The 18,141-nt window shown below is 45.4% G+C and overlaps 2 protein-coding genes across 19 annotated transcripts in view; both read right to left on the reverse strand.

Annotated features, from left to right (window-relative positions):
* The window catches only part of NUP210L (nucleoporin 210 like), an 84,132-nt gene extending 74,738 nt beyond the window's left edge, over positions 1–9,394 (reverse strand). For 10 of the 13 annotated variants that reach the window (XM_086693191.1, XM_086693187.1, XM_086693193.1 and 7 more), the window contains exons 1-2: positions 8,939–9,394; positions 7,659–7,795 (exon numbers count right to left, since the gene is read on the reverse strand). In XM_086693191.1, coding sequence (XP_086549317.1) covers positions 7,659–7,795; positions 8,939–9,138 — 337 coding nt within the window. In that variant the 5' untranslated portion in view covers positions 9,139–9,394. The other 3 variants (XM_086693200.1, XM_086693197.1, XM_086693198.1) reach the window with 2 other exon arrangements.
* Positions 9,395–10,124: 730 nt separating this feature from the next.
* TPM3 (tropomyosin 3) overlaps positions 10,125–18,141 on the reverse strand; it is a 29,644-nt gene continuing 21,627 nt past the window's right edge. For all 6 annotated transcript variants that reach the window (XM_086693236.1, XM_086693238.1, XM_086693235.1 and 3 more), the window contains one exon: positions 10,125–11,484. In XM_086693236.1, the coding sequence (XP_086549362.1) occupies positions 11,481–11,484 (4 nt within the window). In that variant the 3' untranslated portion in view covers positions 10,125–11,480. The remainder of the gene's footprint in view (positions 11,485–18,141) is intronic.

An 18,141-nucleotide genomic window follows, 5' to 3' on the forward strand; every position in this document is an offset into this window, starting at 1 on the left:
TATATTAGACCCAACCGCAGTTCCAGTCAATATAGCCATAATAAAATTCAGAAACACGAATAGAAACAGTACAGAATGAATTGAGAATGAAACAAAAATTATTCTGTACGATCTTTTAACAATATTCCCACCTCTCATATTTACCATGTGTTAGAGAACTGCCTACATAGCTCCCTCATTCTGCTGCTTTAACTCTACATTTTTAGCTTCAGCTTTATCTACAAGAAACAAAAAGCAAAGTAACTACCACTGCAATACCCAAAATTACCAATGGACATCACAGGTAAACTCTGTCCCTAGTTGTGGATCTGCTTTTACGGAATTTTTAAATCAAAGGAAAATGTTTCTTAGGTAACACAGGCGAGTGCCCTTCAAAAAAACCCCAGGAGCATCAAAATATGCTACTTCAGGCAAAGCTAGCCTTCCTTTCATAAGAAATACAAAACTTGATTTAATCACACCCAAACTATATTTACACCGAAGTTCAATAAATAAGTAAATATACTGTAGATAGTGAGTGGCAGGTTTCTCACTAGCAAAGAAATTATGCTGTGGTACAGGATTAGAACCAAAGATATCAGTAACTCACGTTTGAGTTTATATGCAGATAAATGGATACAGAAGTAAACAGATCTATGTATATATGTGGGTTAGTGTATATACATATATTTCCTAGCACTGTCCCCTGAGAGGGTTTAGAAACTATGACACTACAGTAGCAACCAGTACATTAGCACCGAGATCTTGGTTTCTAAATACAATTGTCTAACAAAAAGAACCAGAACTTCCTCAGGAAATGGCTGGTCAGGGGAAATACAAGATGAGCCTGGCTCATCTTATGGTGCTAAAAAGTAAGGAAGTACTAAAACTAATTATTTAATTAAGATTGGGCAAGCCCAAAGGACATTGGAGTCAATCTGAAAGAGTTCCCAATGGCCAAAGCCAGAAAAACAAGTAACAAAATAAATTATAATATTGGATTATAAACCAAAAATAAATTTCCATGAGTCAATACTTATATAAATAATGAATGAACGAATGGGAACTTGTTTGTAAGATGCAGGTTATTTTCCTTACAGAAGAATGCTATTAAAGTGTGGAAAGGATGAGGGAAATAGAAAATCCCCATCAGGGGTGCCTGGGTGGCTCAGTTGGTTAAGCATCTGACTTTGGCTCAGGTCACGTTCTCATAGTTCCTGAGTTCAAGTCCCACATCAGGCTCCGAGCTGACATCGCAGGCCTGTGTGGGATTCTCTCTCTCCCTTTCTCTCTCTGCTCTTCTCCCACTGTGCGCTCGCTCTCTCTCAAAATAAATAAATAAAGTTCATTTGATTAAGCATCTGACTTTGGCTCAGGTCATATCTCAAAGTTCGTGAGTTCGGGCCCCACGTCTCTCTCTCAAAAATAAATGTTAAAAAAACTTTTTAAAAAATAAATTAATGCGTGAAACTTTAAAAACAAACAAGATATATCAAAGCGTCTCTCAAGTATTTATTAGTTACTATGGTGGTTTTAATAACTTCCACAAATTCTTTGACACTCCTCCCTCTAGGAGGTGAAGCTTAATTTCTTTTCTTTTGAATGTGGACCAAACTTAGTGATGATTTTTAATGAATAGCGTATGGAAAGTTACTTATTGTAACTTTACAGTGGAGAAATCTGACAGGCACTACCTTTAATCAAGTGATCAAGCTTACTATCACTAGTGATAAATCATGTTGATACCATGTACACCCTGACATAATGCATTGGAAGGGCTCTTTGCTTCTGTTGTTTTCCTCCTAAAAATCTATAAGCCAATCTAATCATGAAAAAACATCAAATAAATCCAAACTGAAAGACATTCTACAAAATACCTAATACTCTTTAAAAGTGCCAATGTCATGAAAGACAAAGAAAGAATGAGAAACTATCACAGGTCACAGGAGACAAAGGAAACATGACAACTTAGTTTAGTAATGTGGTGTCTTAAATCCTAGAGCAAAAGAGTACATTACGTAGAACATTAAAGAAAACTGGGTGGAGGGTATATAGGAACTCTTTGTACATCTTTGCATGGATTCTATAAATCTAAAATTATTTTACGGGTGCTCTAGGTGGCTCAGTCAGTTGAGTGTCCCACTCTTGATTTCAGCTCATCATTTCATGGTTTGTGGCACTGAGCCCCATAGTTGGGCTCTGCCCTGAGTGTGGAACCTGCTTGGGATTCTCTCTCCCTGCCCCTCTCCCACTCACACTCTCTGTCTCTCTCTTAAAATAAATAAACAGACATTTAAAAATAAACTAAAACTGGGGTGCACCTGGGTGGCTCAGTCGGTTGAGCGTCTGACTTCAGCTCAGGTCATGATGTCAAAACTCCTGAGTTCGAGCCCCGCGTCGGGTTCTGTGCTGACAGCTTGGAGCCTGGAGCCTGCTTCGGATTCTGTGTCTCCCTCTCTCTCTGCCCCTAACCCACTCGCATTCTGTCTCTCTCAAAAATGAATAAACATTAAGAAAAATTTAAATAAATAAATAAACTAAAATTATTTTTAAAAACTTAATTGATTATCTTTTACCTAATATTTAATTGAAAAGATCTGATGTTAAAAAAATTGAAGACCAAGATATGGGACCTATGATCAAAGCAGAAATGTCATGGGATCTGCTGGTAAAAACACACCATTAAGGAAGTGTTCCAAGGACAGCAAAGGAAAGAAGGTGACCTTAGGTAATATACATTAGATAATTAAGCACTGCATAATCTAGCACTAATTAAATGGGAAATTAAATACTTTTCTTCTGTGGAGAAATACGTAGGGAAATGGTAGGACCAAAGCAGTGTGACCGTACATAAAATATATGAAAGGCCTTATGCACACAATGACTACCCATCTGACTACTTCTATAGGAGAAAGCTTTTCAATACCTGGCCACTGACCATAAAGAAAAAGAAATTACCCTCTATGATTTATAGATAAATTTAGAGAGATTAAGAGAAATATCATACCTTCAACTTACCTCTTTTAAATATAAAAAGAAATGAGTAACTTTTTTAGATAATATAATGAATATTCTTATCTACATGTCCATATTACTTCAGGTACACACAGGAGTAAGGTAATAATGAAAGAAAAACAAATGAGATAGAAAGAAGAATTGACCCAGGGAGATGAAGGAGAAAGAAAAAAATAAGAGAATGAAGCCAGTATTCAAGAACCAAAGGGATGCAGAGCCAGGAACAAAAAAAGGAGTTGGGGCACCTGGGTGACTCAGTCGATTAAACGTCTGACTCTTGTTTTTAGTTCAGGTCCTGATCCCACAGTTCATGAGTTCAAGCCTCACATCAGGCTCTGTGCTGACAGCATGGAGTCTGCTTAGGATTCTCTGTCTCCCTCTCTCTCTGCTCCTCCTGTGCTTGTGCTCTCTCTCTCTCAAAATAAATAAACTTAAAAAAAAAAAAAAAAGAGGGAGCAGAAACGGTAAGTATTTCCTGCCTTGACTCTCATATTTATCCCAGCTCCCCAATCAATTCCTCTTGATTATACAATTATAATCCACTGCAGCAACTAATCAACTAGTAAGTTGATTAGTTTACAGAATACCAACATGCTGAGCATAGCACAAAAAGTACTGCTCACCCTATATTCTCTACCCACTCCAAAATCATCCAGTTACCTGACCCTTTCTTTATCCTCCAAGTAAGCTAAAATCATGCCTTCATCTTCAAACTCCTCTAGTTGTCCTTTACCTAAGGTTAAAAATCTAGATTTCCCACTAGAAAAAGGCATATTCATATATTCAGACGGCCTCTGAAGGATACAGAAAAGTGGCTGCCTCTTGAACAAATGACATCAGAGGCTTACTTTTCACTATATAACTTTGTATATTCTTTGAAGGTTTTACCAAATGGAGGTAGCACCCAGTCAAAACAGAACAAAAATCAAAAGAAATCTAGCACTCTTACCAAATAAAACACGCCCACCCACCTCAAGTCTCTCACCTCTACCCATCATCTCTGTCCTAGCCACTAATTTGCTTTACTACAGTGTCAACAAAAACATAAAATTCTAAGCACCTAAACATGAATGAACAATCTCTCTTAGGCATATACTTTTCTTCCACAACGTCCTCTCCTTCTTCTGCCTCCCCCATTCAGAGTGCTCTTTTCCACTCACAGGAGAATGTACCTGGTAGGACACTGAGAATACCATTTATCATTGAGCATTTCATCATCTATGTACACAACTGTACTAATATCAAATTTGGGAAGACTGATTTAAAAGATACTTAACTTTGGAATATATACAAGTCAGATAAAATTAAGGTGAGAGCCAGATTTGACATTTTTCCTAGCAACTGTGTAAACGAATCTTTTGATATCAGAATGAATTCACATAGTTAAGAGTAATGACATTAAAAATTGCTTATGTAAGGGTCACCTGAGTGGCTCAGTTGGTTAAGTGTCTGACTTCGGCTCAGGTCATGATCTCATGGTTCGTGAGTTCAAGCCCCATGTTGGGCTCTGCACTGGTGATGCGGAGCCTGCTTGGTATTTTCTCTCTCCCTCTCTTTCTGCCCCTTCCCCACTTGCTCTTTCTCTCTCTCTAAATAAACAAACTTTTTAAAAAATTGCTTATGTGACCAAAACAATTCTTTTCTGACCATGGGATCCTTCTCTATCCATTTGCAGCTGCCTTGCATGACATATTCCTCAAAGATCCTCATCTTTGAGAATCCTCATAACCATATTTCACTGATTCTAAGGCACTCCTTTTTTGAGATTTTAACATCTCTGAAATTGAGATTTTTAAAAAAAATTTTTTAACATTTATTTATTTTTGAGACAGAGAGAGAGCATGAACAGGGGAGGGTCAGAGACAGAGGGAGACACAGAATCTGAAACAGGTTCCAGGCCCTGAGCTGTCAGCACAGAGCCCGATGCGGGGCTCGAACCCATGGACCGCTAGATCATGACCTGAGCCGAAGTCGGACGCTTAACCGACTGAGCCACCCAGGCGCCCCTGAAATTGAGATTTTTATAACTGATGACATGTTATAATTGCTGTCAGCCAGACAGTCATGACACAGTTGTCATTGATTCCCTATGTGAAAACATTAAAAGTTTTCATCAAAACTTGTAGAATGGGTATTAGTAGTAGGAAGAAAAGCTGCTGCCAATGGCAGTACACTCTTTAATCCCCTGGGAATCAACTGGTTAAGGAGATGGGATAAGAAAGGTGGTAACTCAGATGTACTAGGCACTTTTCCACAACTGGAGACAAAAAAACAAAAAGATCAGTTCCATGTAAGTGCAAAGCTAACTTAAGAGGCCAATATTAAAGCTTTTAGCTGTTGTGGGTTTTTTAAAAGTTTTACTTATTTAAGTAATCTCTACTCCCAATGTGGGTCTTGAACTCACAACCACAAGATCAAGAGTCATACTCTCTTGGGGCACCTGGCTGGCTCAGTTGGTGGAGCATGCAACTCAGTGTTATGAGTTCCAGTCCCATGCTGGGTATAGAGATGACTTAAAAATAAAATCTTAAGGGGGGGAAAAAAAAAGAGTTGCATGCTCTTCCAACTGAGCCAGTCATGTGCCCCAGCTTTTAAGTGTTACTGTTTTTAATTGATTCTTTTAAGAAATACTTCATCCCCAGCAGTCTTCATGGCACAGAAGATGATATTGTGGGGACAAACACAGAGGTTGAAGATATCCAGCCAAAAAGTGTTACATCTGAGGCAGAAATGTTAAAATAGTTTTAGAAACATCTTAACCAGGGGGCCCCTGGATGGCTAGGTCAGTTGAGCATCTGACTTTGGCTCAGGTCATATCTCGAGGTTCATGCTCACTGTTGCCAGCCGGTCAGTGAGGAACCTGCATCTGAGCCTCTGTCCCCCTCTCTCTGCCCCTCCCCTGCTTGCACTCTCTCAAAAATAAATAAAATATTTTTAAAAATCTATTAAAAAAAGAAATATTTTAACCAGTCTATTTTATTTATATTTTCCTTTTTATTAGGCATAATAGTGATACATAATAAAAATAACAATCTAAGTCAGTCAGAGTTCTTCCACAGGCATAAAGTAGAAATTCTAGGTGAAGAAAAGCATGGTTTAGTTGGCAATGTTTTTCTTAGTGGTATATTAAAAAAAACAGCTTTCTAATAGACAGCATCTTCAATCATATGAAATATGATATGCCAAACAATGTGAACTTCTCTTTAGTAACACAGTACAGACATACACTTATCAAAATACTTTAAAACTATACAGATATTTCTGGCCTATCAATATAGCAATGAAGTGCCAGAAACTCTAGGATGCAAAAAGCCTTGCTTTGATTTTGGGTACAAATAGCACTTCTCCAGCCGCTCTGGTCTAAAACAGAATGGTGCGGTGCCTCCCAAACTCTAGTGTGCATGAGAATCACTGGATAGGTTGTTAATTCCCTGGGTTCACCCCTGAGATTCTAATTCAGCAGATCTAAGCTGGGGTCTAAGAATTTACACCTCTTTTCCTTTTTTTTTTTTTAACGATTTCATTCGTTTTTTTTTTTTTTTTTTTTCAAGTTTATGTATTTTGAGAGAGCGAGCACGCTCAGGGGAGGAGCAGGGAGAGAGAGAGAGGGAGAGAGGGAGAGAGGGGGAGAAGGAGAGGGGGGGAGAAGGAGGGGGGAGAAGGAGAGGGGGGAGAGAGGGGGAGAGAGGGGGAGAGAGGGGGAGAGAGGGGGAGAGAGGGGGAGAGAGGGGGAGAGGGGGAGAGAGGGGGAGAAAGAGAGAGAAAGAGAATCCCAAGCAGGTTCCACGCTGTCAGCACAGAGCCCAACTTGGGGCTCAAACTCACAAACTGTGAGAGCATGACCTGAGCTGAAACCAAGAGCAGGACGCTTAACTGACTGAGACACCCAGACGCTCCATTTTTTTTTTTTTTTAAAGATTTTATTCTTTTTTTTTTTTTTTTTTTTTTTTAATTTTTTTTTTTTTCAACGTTTATTTATTTTTGGGACAGAGAGAGACAGAGCATGAACGGGGGAGGGGCAGAGAGAGAGGGAGACACAGAATCGGAAACAGGCTCCAGGCTCTGAGCCATCAGCCCAGAGCCTGACGCGGGGCTCGAACTCACGGACCGCGAGATCGTGACCTGGCTGAAGTCGGACGCTTAACCGACTGCGCCACCCAGGCGCCCCTAAAGATTTTATTCTTAACTAATCTCTACTCTACATCAATCGTGGGACAACCCACGATCAAGAGTCCCATGCTCCACTGACTGAGCCAGCCCGGCACCCCAAGGACTTACCCTTCTAACAACATTCCAGGCGATACTGATGATGCCAATGGCACAGGTTCGCAGACCACACTGAGAAGCACTTGTTTTCATACTACCTTTTGCCTCATTCAAGACCCACCTCAGACCTTAACACAATCACGCTAGTTCCAATTAGTAATTCCTTCCTTTATTGATTCAAATAACTACGGTTTCCACTCTGTATCAGGCACCATGCCAGGTGCTAGATTAAAAAAAAAAAAAAAAGTCACAGAATAGGATGCCACGATTAGGGTTTACACTGCAGAATGCTTTTTTCTATTTTATATTTGAAGCACCATCTGTATTAATCATGTATAAAAGATATCAGATTATTCTACTCCAGATGAACAATTTCATAATGTTTTCTCTCAACGTACCTATCTCTCGAGCAAGAATAATACTGCTGAGGCGTATCGGTTGGGAAGATTCAGCAATGAGCACAGCTTTTTGGGAACATAAGGTGCCGTTTTCATATAAAGGCTCAACAGTTACTGCGTCATGATGGGTAGAATGCCTGCCAGAATAAAATACTTAAGGGCTGGAGATAAGAATGTGGGTTAAAATGAACTTTTAGCAGAACACAGTTTGTTACAGTTTTTCCATGTTACGTTTAATCAGGTGCACGTAAATGACACTTTAAAATAGGAACCATGTTCAGAGACACAAGATTTCAGTGAGAGACTTCCCCAAAGATCTTCCCCAAAGATCCCCTGTGCAAAGTTATACAAGTATTATATTCCTCCCTCAATATTTAAAATAAGATTGCTACAGGGGCGCCTGGGTGGCTCAGTCAGTCGGGCCCCCGAGACTCTTGATCTGGGGACAGGTCATGATCCCAGGTTCATGGGTTTCCTGCCTTGCCACGAACCCTGCGCTGATAGTGTGGAGCCTGCTTGAGACCTTCTCTCTCCGTCTCTCAGTCTCTCCCCCACTCTCTCCCCTCCCCCGCTGTCTCTCTCTAAATAAAATTTAAAAACAAAACAAAATAAGACTGCTATAGTGTCCCCCCAGTCTGTAAACACACTGATGTGTTCCCAATAATGAGAGGCGTAGATTTCTCCTACTCTGAGGAACGTGTTTCCGTCCAATATAAACGGGCTGCTAAGGTAGAAAGGCTGCCTAACTTAGGAGGTCTGAGTCCAACTCCAACAACAACAAAAAAAACCGAAACGAAACAAAACCCAACGAAACCAAGACCCAGAAACCTCCTCTTGGGGCTCTGATGCCGAGCTTCCCTGCCTCACCCTCGACGAGGCCTCGAAGGCCCCGGGCCGCCGAGCGGGAGGCGAGCGGCGTCCACTGCACAAACCTCGGCGCCGCTCAGGCCGCAGCGGAGCCCGGACACGTCCGCGAGGCTCTCGCACCCGGCGACGTCGCGGCCGCCCAGCCCCCGCGCGGCAGTCGCCCCTGAAAACACGCCGTCGCACAGGGGGCGGTCCTGGCCACCCAGCTGGGACCTCCTCCCGTCCCCCAAGTTCTCCCTTCTGCCGGCGCGGGGCGCGGAATACAGTAACGCAGTGGCGCACGGGGATCCCCCGCGGAGAGAGCCGCCCGGGGCGAGTGGCCGGGGCTCCCCCGCCCCAGGCGCCCCGCTCCCAGGAAGTCGTCCCCAGGCCCGGCGGCAGGGCCCCCACAGGAAGCCCGCGTACCCCCTCACCAAGTGTAGCAGCCCCGCTGCGCCTCCAGCAGGAAGGGCACGCGGCCCGGCTCCCGGCCGAAGGGGAGCAACACCTGCGGCACGTTGAGCTTGTTGGCCAGGGTCCCAAGCAGACACTGAAGCAGCAGCGTGACGCGGGGCGTGGGCCAGCCGACAAACGGCCGGCTCCGTCGGGGCCTCGAGGCCCCGGAGTCCGTCATGGCGACCGCCGCTTCCGCGCCTCAGCTCGACTGAGGCCGCGGCCCGCCGGCGCCGGCCAATCCGCGGGCGCGACGCCACAGGGGGCGGTACCTCCTCCCGGCTGGGAATTGTGGGAGCGCTAGGGAGGGGGCACGTGGCAACGGGAGGCGGGAAGCCTGCCACGTGAGCAGGGGGCCTGTTCCCTAAATTTTGGCCGCAAAGAAAGGAGCAAAATGTCGAGGAAGGGCTAACTTCTCCCGGTTTAATTTCTTCCGTTGCCTACCTTGTGTTCGGCTCCTGGCAGAAAAAAGTTTTGGTGGGTTTTTTGGGGCTGTAATTTCCAGGTAGCATTGGTCGGTGCCTATAAATGGAAAAAATTTGCAGTCTCTATCATAAACAGCTGACTTTGTCAAGGGAGCTGTGTCGTTTTTACCAGGAGTCAGACTCGTGTCCAGCCTCAAGGCCAGAGTGCAGTAAATGCCAGGCACCAGCGACCAGAAGGCTCAGGTCGTCCACGCGCACAGCCGGTCTCTGAGCAAACACTCCTGGTCAAACTAACCTGTGCTCTCCAAATACCCGACGGACTATCGGCTCAAAGGCTGTCACAGGGCAGTGTGTGAACAGTGTTGAAGTGATTTAAGGAGCACCGAGCCTAATAAATCCGTGGTGTGGAACTAGTACAGTTGTGAAGGAAAAGCCCTGAATGCGCCAGTGCTAACTTAAGTAACCTAGAAGAGGCCTTGCGTATAACTATTATATCTGATGTTCACATTTACCCTGATAATACACATTATCTTTATTTTACAACTTATTTCTATCGGTACATAGAAGTAAGAATCTGAGCTGAGTTTCGAATCCAGTTTTGGTGGTCTGCTTCCAAAGCGTGTGTTCTCTATGAAATCCTGTTGCCACCACCCACAAAGATCTGATTTTTACCTCAAACCTCATAGTTCCTGTGGAGAAAGCGCATTTGGATTAGTAAATAAAAGTCAAGGAGGTCTGAGGATTGGAGGGACTGGTTCTTTATTTCAAAAAGACAGTTGTCAATTTTCAGTATCAAAACAGTTGCACTATTGGTTTCTTTCTCTCAATCGGCCCCGGAGAGAGCACACCAAAGGAGAGTGCATTGTAAGCCAAGAAGCTGCCGGATGCACACCTAACAGACCTCACAGAAACCTCACCAAAAGGGGGGATTGGGCAGGGAAAGAAACTTTTAAAAGATCAGCACACCGTCAGCCCACAGACTGTACAGTTCTCAGCCTGACAGAGTGGCCAAGGTGCCCCAACCCTAAAGAAGCAAAGTTTCAAAATAATATAAAATTTAAAAACGGTTTTGTACGTAAGCTATTCAAGATTTCTCCAGCACTAACACAAAGCACAATGACGTGGCACTTTTAGAGACAGCAGCTTCAGTCCCAGAGAAGGGTGACGAGATAAGTTTGTTTCATGTGGCTAAATCAGTGGCAAACACGTAATTTTCTTTTCTTCTTTCAAGGAGGCAGGAGAGCAAATAAGTGGTCACCTCAACATAAAGGGGACATGATCCATGTCTGTGAGCGGTTAGGAGAGAGAGGGGTGAGGAGGATAGGACAAGGATTTGGTCTCAGACAGAGGTCTCACACCTTAATTTGTTTGGTCACTTCTGATGAAAAGAAATTAAAGTTGCTCAAAGATACCTTAAAGCTGAAACCCTGAGCCACACTTTTTTGGCTAACTCCTCCTGGAATCACCTTTCTAATTTGGCCGGTACTTTGGACAGAGCAACGAAGCTTCCCAGAGTGGGTACCTTCCGGGGCTCTGGCCCTCAGTAGGCAGGCAGGCCTTGCCGCTCTCCCTCCTCTGCAGAGAGAGCAGTGTGCGTTAGGCTGAAAAGTTAACTTTCCAAACCTTCCAAGTGAGGAAGGACTAAGACTGCTGCTTCAGAACTGTGGAATTATTAGGAATGTTTTACAAATGGGTCGCTACAGCAACAACAAAAAAAAGGTAATTACAAAATGTGTACATCACAACATGCTTGTAAAGACACTTTGCATTGTGCTCACATTCCCTTAAACGTTGTTCCCAAAGGTGCTCGGCCTCAAGCCCGACTGGAATCTCAGGGGAGAGGCAGAGACAGTTTGGCGAAAAAGATACAGGGGTCGGGGTGGGAGAGGCGGCAAAAAGGAGAAAGCGGACTTCCAGTTAAAGATCAGCCCTCAGTTTCCAGGCCAGCTTCGGGCAGGCTGGCCTCAGGCGGAGTCAGGGTCAGGGGGAGGAGCAGCGGCAGGGCGGGACTGGGGTGCTCTACATCTCATTCAGGTCAAGCAGAGTCTGGTCCAGCATCCTTTGTGTACAGAGGTGCTCCTCTTTGGTGCATTTCAGCTTATCTAATGGGTGTAAAGGAGAGACGTTACTAGAACTAGAAGTAAAGGTCAAGGTCTGCCCACCGTGAGAATCGCTCCTGCTGCAGGAAGGCTGCAGACTACCAAAGCACCGCCTTCCCAGCGGCAGGCCTGAGCCACTGCACCACCCACTTCTGCAGGGACTCTGGCGTGCCCCCTGGAGTTGCAGGTGTGGCTATACCTCTGGGGGAAGGGGCTGGGGACCTATCAGTCATTTCCTCCCATACCCACACCCACCAAGGCTTTCAGTTTTCAGTCCCCGAAGGAGGCAGCCTTAAGCATCAGCCATTCTTTCTTCGGGGCTCTGCCCGTAGGATGGTACTTATTTGACATGGTTCCGGGCATGTTTCTACCAGTGAAAACATCAGAGTCTCAACCTGAGAATACAAGATCTTCATGCGCTATAAGCTTCCTCCAAAATGGAAAGGAGAGGAACAACTGGTGGGATGAATGAAAGACCCCCAGAGCCTATCACAGAGTCCCTGAAGCCAAGAACACTACCAAACGTAAGCAAACCTCAACGGAGGTTTTTGTAGAGCTACTGCTCACAACTAGCTTCCGATAGCTACTTACAATTAAACATAAAACCAGCAAAAAGAAACAAGAAGGAAAACGCCAGGAAAAAAAGCAGCAGCTGAACACCTAGCAAGCAAAACCACAGATCTGTTGATGGCCCGCACCCCTTCCTCTCCCTCCCCTTCTGTCCACCGGCTCAGAAGGGCCCGTCTCCGGGCCTGCAGATGAAGCAATCACGACATCTTGTCCAATCGGTCCTTTTATTGTTAGAAAACATCCATGCCAAGGGGAACACAGCTTACAGTCAGCACACAGGGAAAGAGCAGCAAGTAAGGGTGGAAACCAGAAAACTCTCCCAGGTTTCCTTGCTCTGTTCTCACGGGCTCCTCCCTCCTTCACCCATTATCTCTTGAAAAGGGATGGAAACACTATCAACTGTTCTCACTACACTGCGGTGGGGAAGACAGGAATACTCTCACTGCCCCAATTAAAAAGCAATTTGCTCAGGGCAAAACTGCCTTTCAAGAAAACAATCAGCTTTTTGCTGGGGTCCAGGTCAGTGGTGTGAGCGGTAAGCTCAGCTTAATGGGCAGAGGGAGCCCTGCCCATCAGCCACACAGATCATGCAGCGTTAGCTTCAGCTCGCTAGAGAGCACTCGGTTTCGCTCAAGTTGGCTGTAGAGGCGCTCTGCAGCAGCAACAGAGAGGCGAGGAGACAAGAGAAGAGGAAACAGGAGGAGAAAGAGAAAAAGGATGTTAGTGGAATACCAGAAATAAATCCTGAAACCTCTGACTAGCTGGTACACATCACATGCATCTGTGGATGCGAGGAGGACTCAGACACAGGGCAGTGAGACGCAGGCAGGCAGTGCGAGGACCAACAGAGGAATAAAATAAAAATCCAAGCTCCCAAGTTGCAAGGACAACGCTTTAAGAAGGAAAAATCTATCTACTTCACAAAGGTATTTACTCCTTGGGTTGAAAAACAGACGAGGGGGGGCGCCTGGGTGGCGCAGTCGGTTAAGCGTCCGACTTCAGCCAGGTCGCGATCTCGCAGTCCGTGAGTTCGAGCCCCGCGTCGGGCTTTGTGCTGACAGCTCAGAGCCTGGAGCCTGTTTCCAATTCTGTGTCTCCCTCTCTCTGCCCCTCCCCCGTTCATGCTCTGTCTCTCTCTGTCCCAAAAATAAATAAACGTTGAAAAAAAAAAATTAAAAAAAAAAATTAAAAAAAAAAAAAAAACAGACAAGGGACCCAGGGCAAAGGAAGGAGCACAGCTGGCTTACAAGAATTATATTTACAACATTCAGGGTTTGAAAGGAACTCAAGTAAAAAGTTGGTACATTTTTCTGTAAAAGCATTCAATCCAGCATTGTGAATGATAAATTGGGATCAATATCTCTACATCCATTCAATCCTACTCCCTAATGCTTCTTGTTATAGGCGCTCAGTGGTAAACCCAGCATAGGAGCCTATCCAATCAAAACCCCACTTCCCCTTTTCTAAAAGAACCCAATCCGGGGGCGCCTGGGTGGCTCACTCAGTTGAGCGTCCGACTTCGGCTCAGGTCATGATCTCACAGTTCGTGGGTTCGAGTCCCGCATCGGGTTCTGTGCGGACAGCTCAGAGCTTGGAGCCTCCTGCAGATTCTGTGTCTCCCTCTCTCTGCCCCTCCCCCCCTTATTCTCTCTCTCTCAAAAATAAATATTTTAAAAATTTCTTCAAAAAAAGGACATTTGGGGCGCCTGGGTGGCGCAGTCGGTTAAGCGTCCGACTTCAGCCAGGTCACGATCTTGCCGTCCGCGAGTTCGAGCCCCGCGTCAGGCTCTGGGCTGATGGCTCGGAGCCTGGAGCCTGTTTCCGATTCTGTGTCTCCCTCTCTCTCTGCCCCTCCCCCGTTCATGCTCTGTCTCTCTCTGTCGCAAAAATAAATAAACGTTGAAAAAAAAAATTTTAAAAAAAAAAAAAAAAAAAGGACATTTGGGGCGACTGGGTGGCCTAGTCGGTTGAGCGTCTGACTTCGGCTCAGGTCACGATCTCGCGGTTCCTAGGTTCGAGCCCCATGTCAGGCTCTGTGCTGACAGCTCAGAGCCTAGAGCCTGGAGCCTGCTTTGGATTCTGTGTCTCCCTCTCTCTCTGCCTCTCCCTCTCAAAAATAAACAAAAACAAAAAATTTTAAAAGAACTCAATCCCGTTGGGGTCAGCAGTGTGTCTAGCCCCAGGGAAGGTGAACTGAGATTGTCCTGTTCTCTTTTCCAGCCTCCCTTGCTGTTAGGGATCCAGTTCTGGCCAATGAGATATAGGGGTAATCTGCTGGAAAGCTTCTGGGGAAACTAGCTTTCTTTCTTGCCTTGAACACGGATGTGAGGATGAGACCTGCAGATTTCAAACTTACAAGAGGGCCAAGAGAGTCAGAGAAACACAGTTACCCCCGGCCACAGCTGCTCAAATCTGACTTGTTGCAGGAGAAAAAAAGTCAGTCCCATATTTATTTAAGCTACAGTTAGGCTGTTTCTTATAACCAAAAGCATTCCTGATATAAATAGTTAAGTGCTCAAAACACTGACTGCAGCTGGATGTTCCCCCCTGCAGCACACCTTAAAGAGGGGGTACAGAGAAACCAAATCCATCAGACGAGCACAGGGGTGATGGGAACTTAAGGACAGACCTTCCTGGTCTACTAGTACCAGTTTCTCAAGTTCACAAGTAAGTTTCTTCTGGTGTTTTCAGTCTGTTTCAAAATGGTCTCAGGACCTCAGCATAAAGACCCACCCTCTTCCACCTTTCCAACGTTAGTGTTATGTGCTGCTGAAGCAAGCCCAAGACATACTCTTCTGTCTTAAAATCAATTGCATCTGTGGGCTGACTGTGCCCACGGTCAAGGTGCAGTGCTTCGGCACGCTGCCCTCCGGGAGGGTTTTCTCCAGTTCCACCTGGAAGATGATGGCCAGTATGGTCCCAATAAGATTTGCCACTTTATGAACACCATCAAAACAGAAAACATACATATACACGCAAAACGATGCTGGGAGGGAATAACCAAAATAACAGTCGTACTAAAAGGCAGAACTGGAGCGAACATTCAGAATTGCACGTCTCGTTAAAGCAGTGGTTCTTATACGTATACTATTATTGCCCCTTCTCTCCCCTTGGAAAGAAATTTGGAAATGTATGGGGGCAGTAACTAGAGGACGCTGCACACACATGTTGGGCAGGAGACAGCACTAAGTGGGACTGTTCTGCACATCCCAGAATTATCCACCGTTGAGAACCACCACACTAGCCCAGAAACTCCATGAGGTCTACGACTGCACCTGTCTTATTCACTGGGGCTTCTCTGACAAATGCAGGGGTTCAAATTTCTATTGAACTCTTATTTTTCTTTTTTTAAATGTTTGTTTTGGAGAGAGAGTGAGACCGTGAGCAGGGGAGGGGCAGGGAGAGAGGGAGACACAGAATCTGAAGCAAGCTCCAGGCTCTGAGTTCTCAGGACAGAGCCTGACGCGGGGCTAGAACTCACAAACCGTGAGATCGTGACCTGAGCTGAAGTCAGACGCACAACCAACTGAGCCCCCCAGATGCCCCTGAACTCTCATTTCTTAAGCTTTCTGTGGCAGGAAGTACCACCTGACTCCTCAGGAGCATCCACATCCAAGACAGTTAGTGTGACTGCCACTCCTGTCTTGGGGAAGAAGGGTGTTATCAGAATCTTATCCCTCAAAACGGCCTGGTCAATGAGGGTCTTGTTCCATGTAGGGAAGAAGTAAAGAGACAGAGAAGTGGAAGCATTTTCTTGCCTGATTAAGCTCTGGAGCACATAGTCCCCTAAGAACTGTATGAGGCCAGAAGATAAGTGTGGTCACGCTCTCAACTTGAACTCAGTAACAGTAATAAGGGTTCTAACTCTGCAATCTCTAGGGATTAAAACTTCAGGATCAGACACCAGCTCATTAAAGTTCTTGGTTCCCTGATACAGCAAAATAAAACAAACAAAAAAGGCAAGCCACAGGATCCATTTGGTCTGATGTTCCTTTTAGCCGCGTCCAGTTAGTTAGGGAACAATTCCATGGATGCTACACATCCCTAGGCCTCACTGGTCTGAATCAGGGCCATTTCATTCTGTAACAGGAAAGGGGAGTGGGGATGCTTGAGAGTAAAAGGGAACAATACCTGCTTTAAAGCCTCACAGTTCAAGAGATGAGAAAGAACAGATTTTGCTTTTTTTTTTTTTTTTAAACTTCTCCCTAATATTAAAGCTGGGGAGTGGTCAAGCAGTACCATAGAGAAAGAAAGAGATTGGGCAAGGCTGAGACGAGGCTGCCCAAAACCACAGGGCAGTGAACGCTCCCGAACCGTGTCATGCCTCATCCGAACAAGGGTAAGGAAGGGTAGAAAAGGACTCTAACCCACCAGCCTGTGGTTCAACCTTAGAAATTAAGATGGGGAGCCCCTGGGTGGTTCAGTTGGTTATGCATCCAACTGGATTTCAGCTCAGGTCACGATCTCACAGTTCATGAGTTTGAGCCCGGTCTTGGGCTCGGCACAGATGGAGCCAGCTTGGGATTCTCTCTCCCTCTCCCCTGCTCATGCACGTGCACGCTCTCTCTCTCACTCTCAAAATAAATAAATAAACTTAAAAAAAGAAAAAAGAATTAAGAGGGAAAAGTTAAAGAGATCAAGAGCTTTGCTCTGGGATTACCAATGCGGCTTCTTGACCCCATTTCCATAGCCAGTCCAGGCCCCAGTAACAGGATGGCTTCTGTATTAAATGGAAGACTGAATTAAGCACCACACACTGTTTCAAATTTCACTCTGCTCTGCTGGCTCCGTCCTCCCTCACACCAGTCACGCCCAGGGAGAGAGACAGGCGACCGGAAGTAAAAGACCTCACTTTTTTCCAAACATCTATCTATTCTCACATACCTCTTTCTTTTGTAAGAAGCCTTTCTCTGCGTCCAGTCAACTCTTTCTGCCCCAAAACTAAAACACCTAGAATTGTACTATCCAACACAGCAGGCAGTCGCTAGCCACATGTGGCTAATTATATTTAGATGAACTAAAAGCACATAACATCACAATTTTAGCTCCTCAATCACATAAGCCACGTTTTGAGCGCTCAGCAGGCTCTTTACGTGGCCAGGCGGCTGCTGTACTGGCCATCACTGCTCTAGGCTCAATTTCTTGCCTTTACTTTCTTTCCACTAGTTCGCTCTTCTGCTCCTTGACCTTAATGCTCAAAACGCACCCTCAAATTAATAAAGTATCAATGACAACATCTCTTCTCGAGTTCTCTGTCTTCACAACCTGTTGGAGTGGAGACGCTCTGGCAATTATCCAGCCGTAAATGTTTGTATGATCACAACACCTTGTCCTGCGTCCTCCCTCCACCCGGTTCCATTTACATTCCTCCTCTGCACGGGGCTTCCTGTTTGCTGCATTCTCCTTTTTACATGTGCAGCGGTCTTTCAGGATTCTGACGTACTTTCCTGCTCTAAACTGCCTGCCGCCCTTTATGGAGTTCCAAGTCTCTCTCACGTCCGTCTGTCCCCTCAACCCCCGAATTCTGTCTTCACCTGGATGCCTGCCAGTTTCCCAGACTTCTATTCTCTTCTACCTTCTCTTTCTTCTTCAAACCAGGCCCAGGTGACCTCTCTACATGTTTAATGCCACCACGTCCCTAGGCTCGAAAGCAGTCAGTGTTGACTTTTCCTCCTCACGCTGAGTGCCGCTCATAGCGCCGTCTCTGTATGGAGGGTTATCTCTGGGAAAACCGAAATAACCTACCCTAGTTGTTCTCCAACTAGGGAGCATACTCGCTGCTGGTGCTATGTCAGGAGGTCTCTGGAAGCATATACTTGTGAACTTCAAAAAAACGTATTTGCGGAGCGCCTGGGTGGCTCAGGTGGTTAAGCGTCCGGCTTCAGCTCAGGTCACGATCTCTCGTGGGTTCGAGCCCTGAGTCGGGCTGTGTGCTGACGGCTCAGAGCCTGGAGCCTGCTTCTAATTCTGTGTCTCCCCCTCTCTCTGCCCCTTCCCCCCCCCCCAAAAATGATAAACATTAAAAAATTTTAAGAAACGTATTTGCGGGGCGCCTGGGTGGCTCAGTCGGTTAAGCGTCCGACTTCGGCT

This window comes from Puma concolor, chromosome E4, assembly GCF_028749965.1.
Source record: "Puma concolor isolate L17-30 chromosome E4, mPumCon1.1.hap2, whole genome shotgun sequence".
Taxonomy (NCBI): domain Eukaryota; kingdom Metazoa; phylum Chordata; class Mammalia; order Carnivora; family Felidae; genus Puma; species Puma concolor.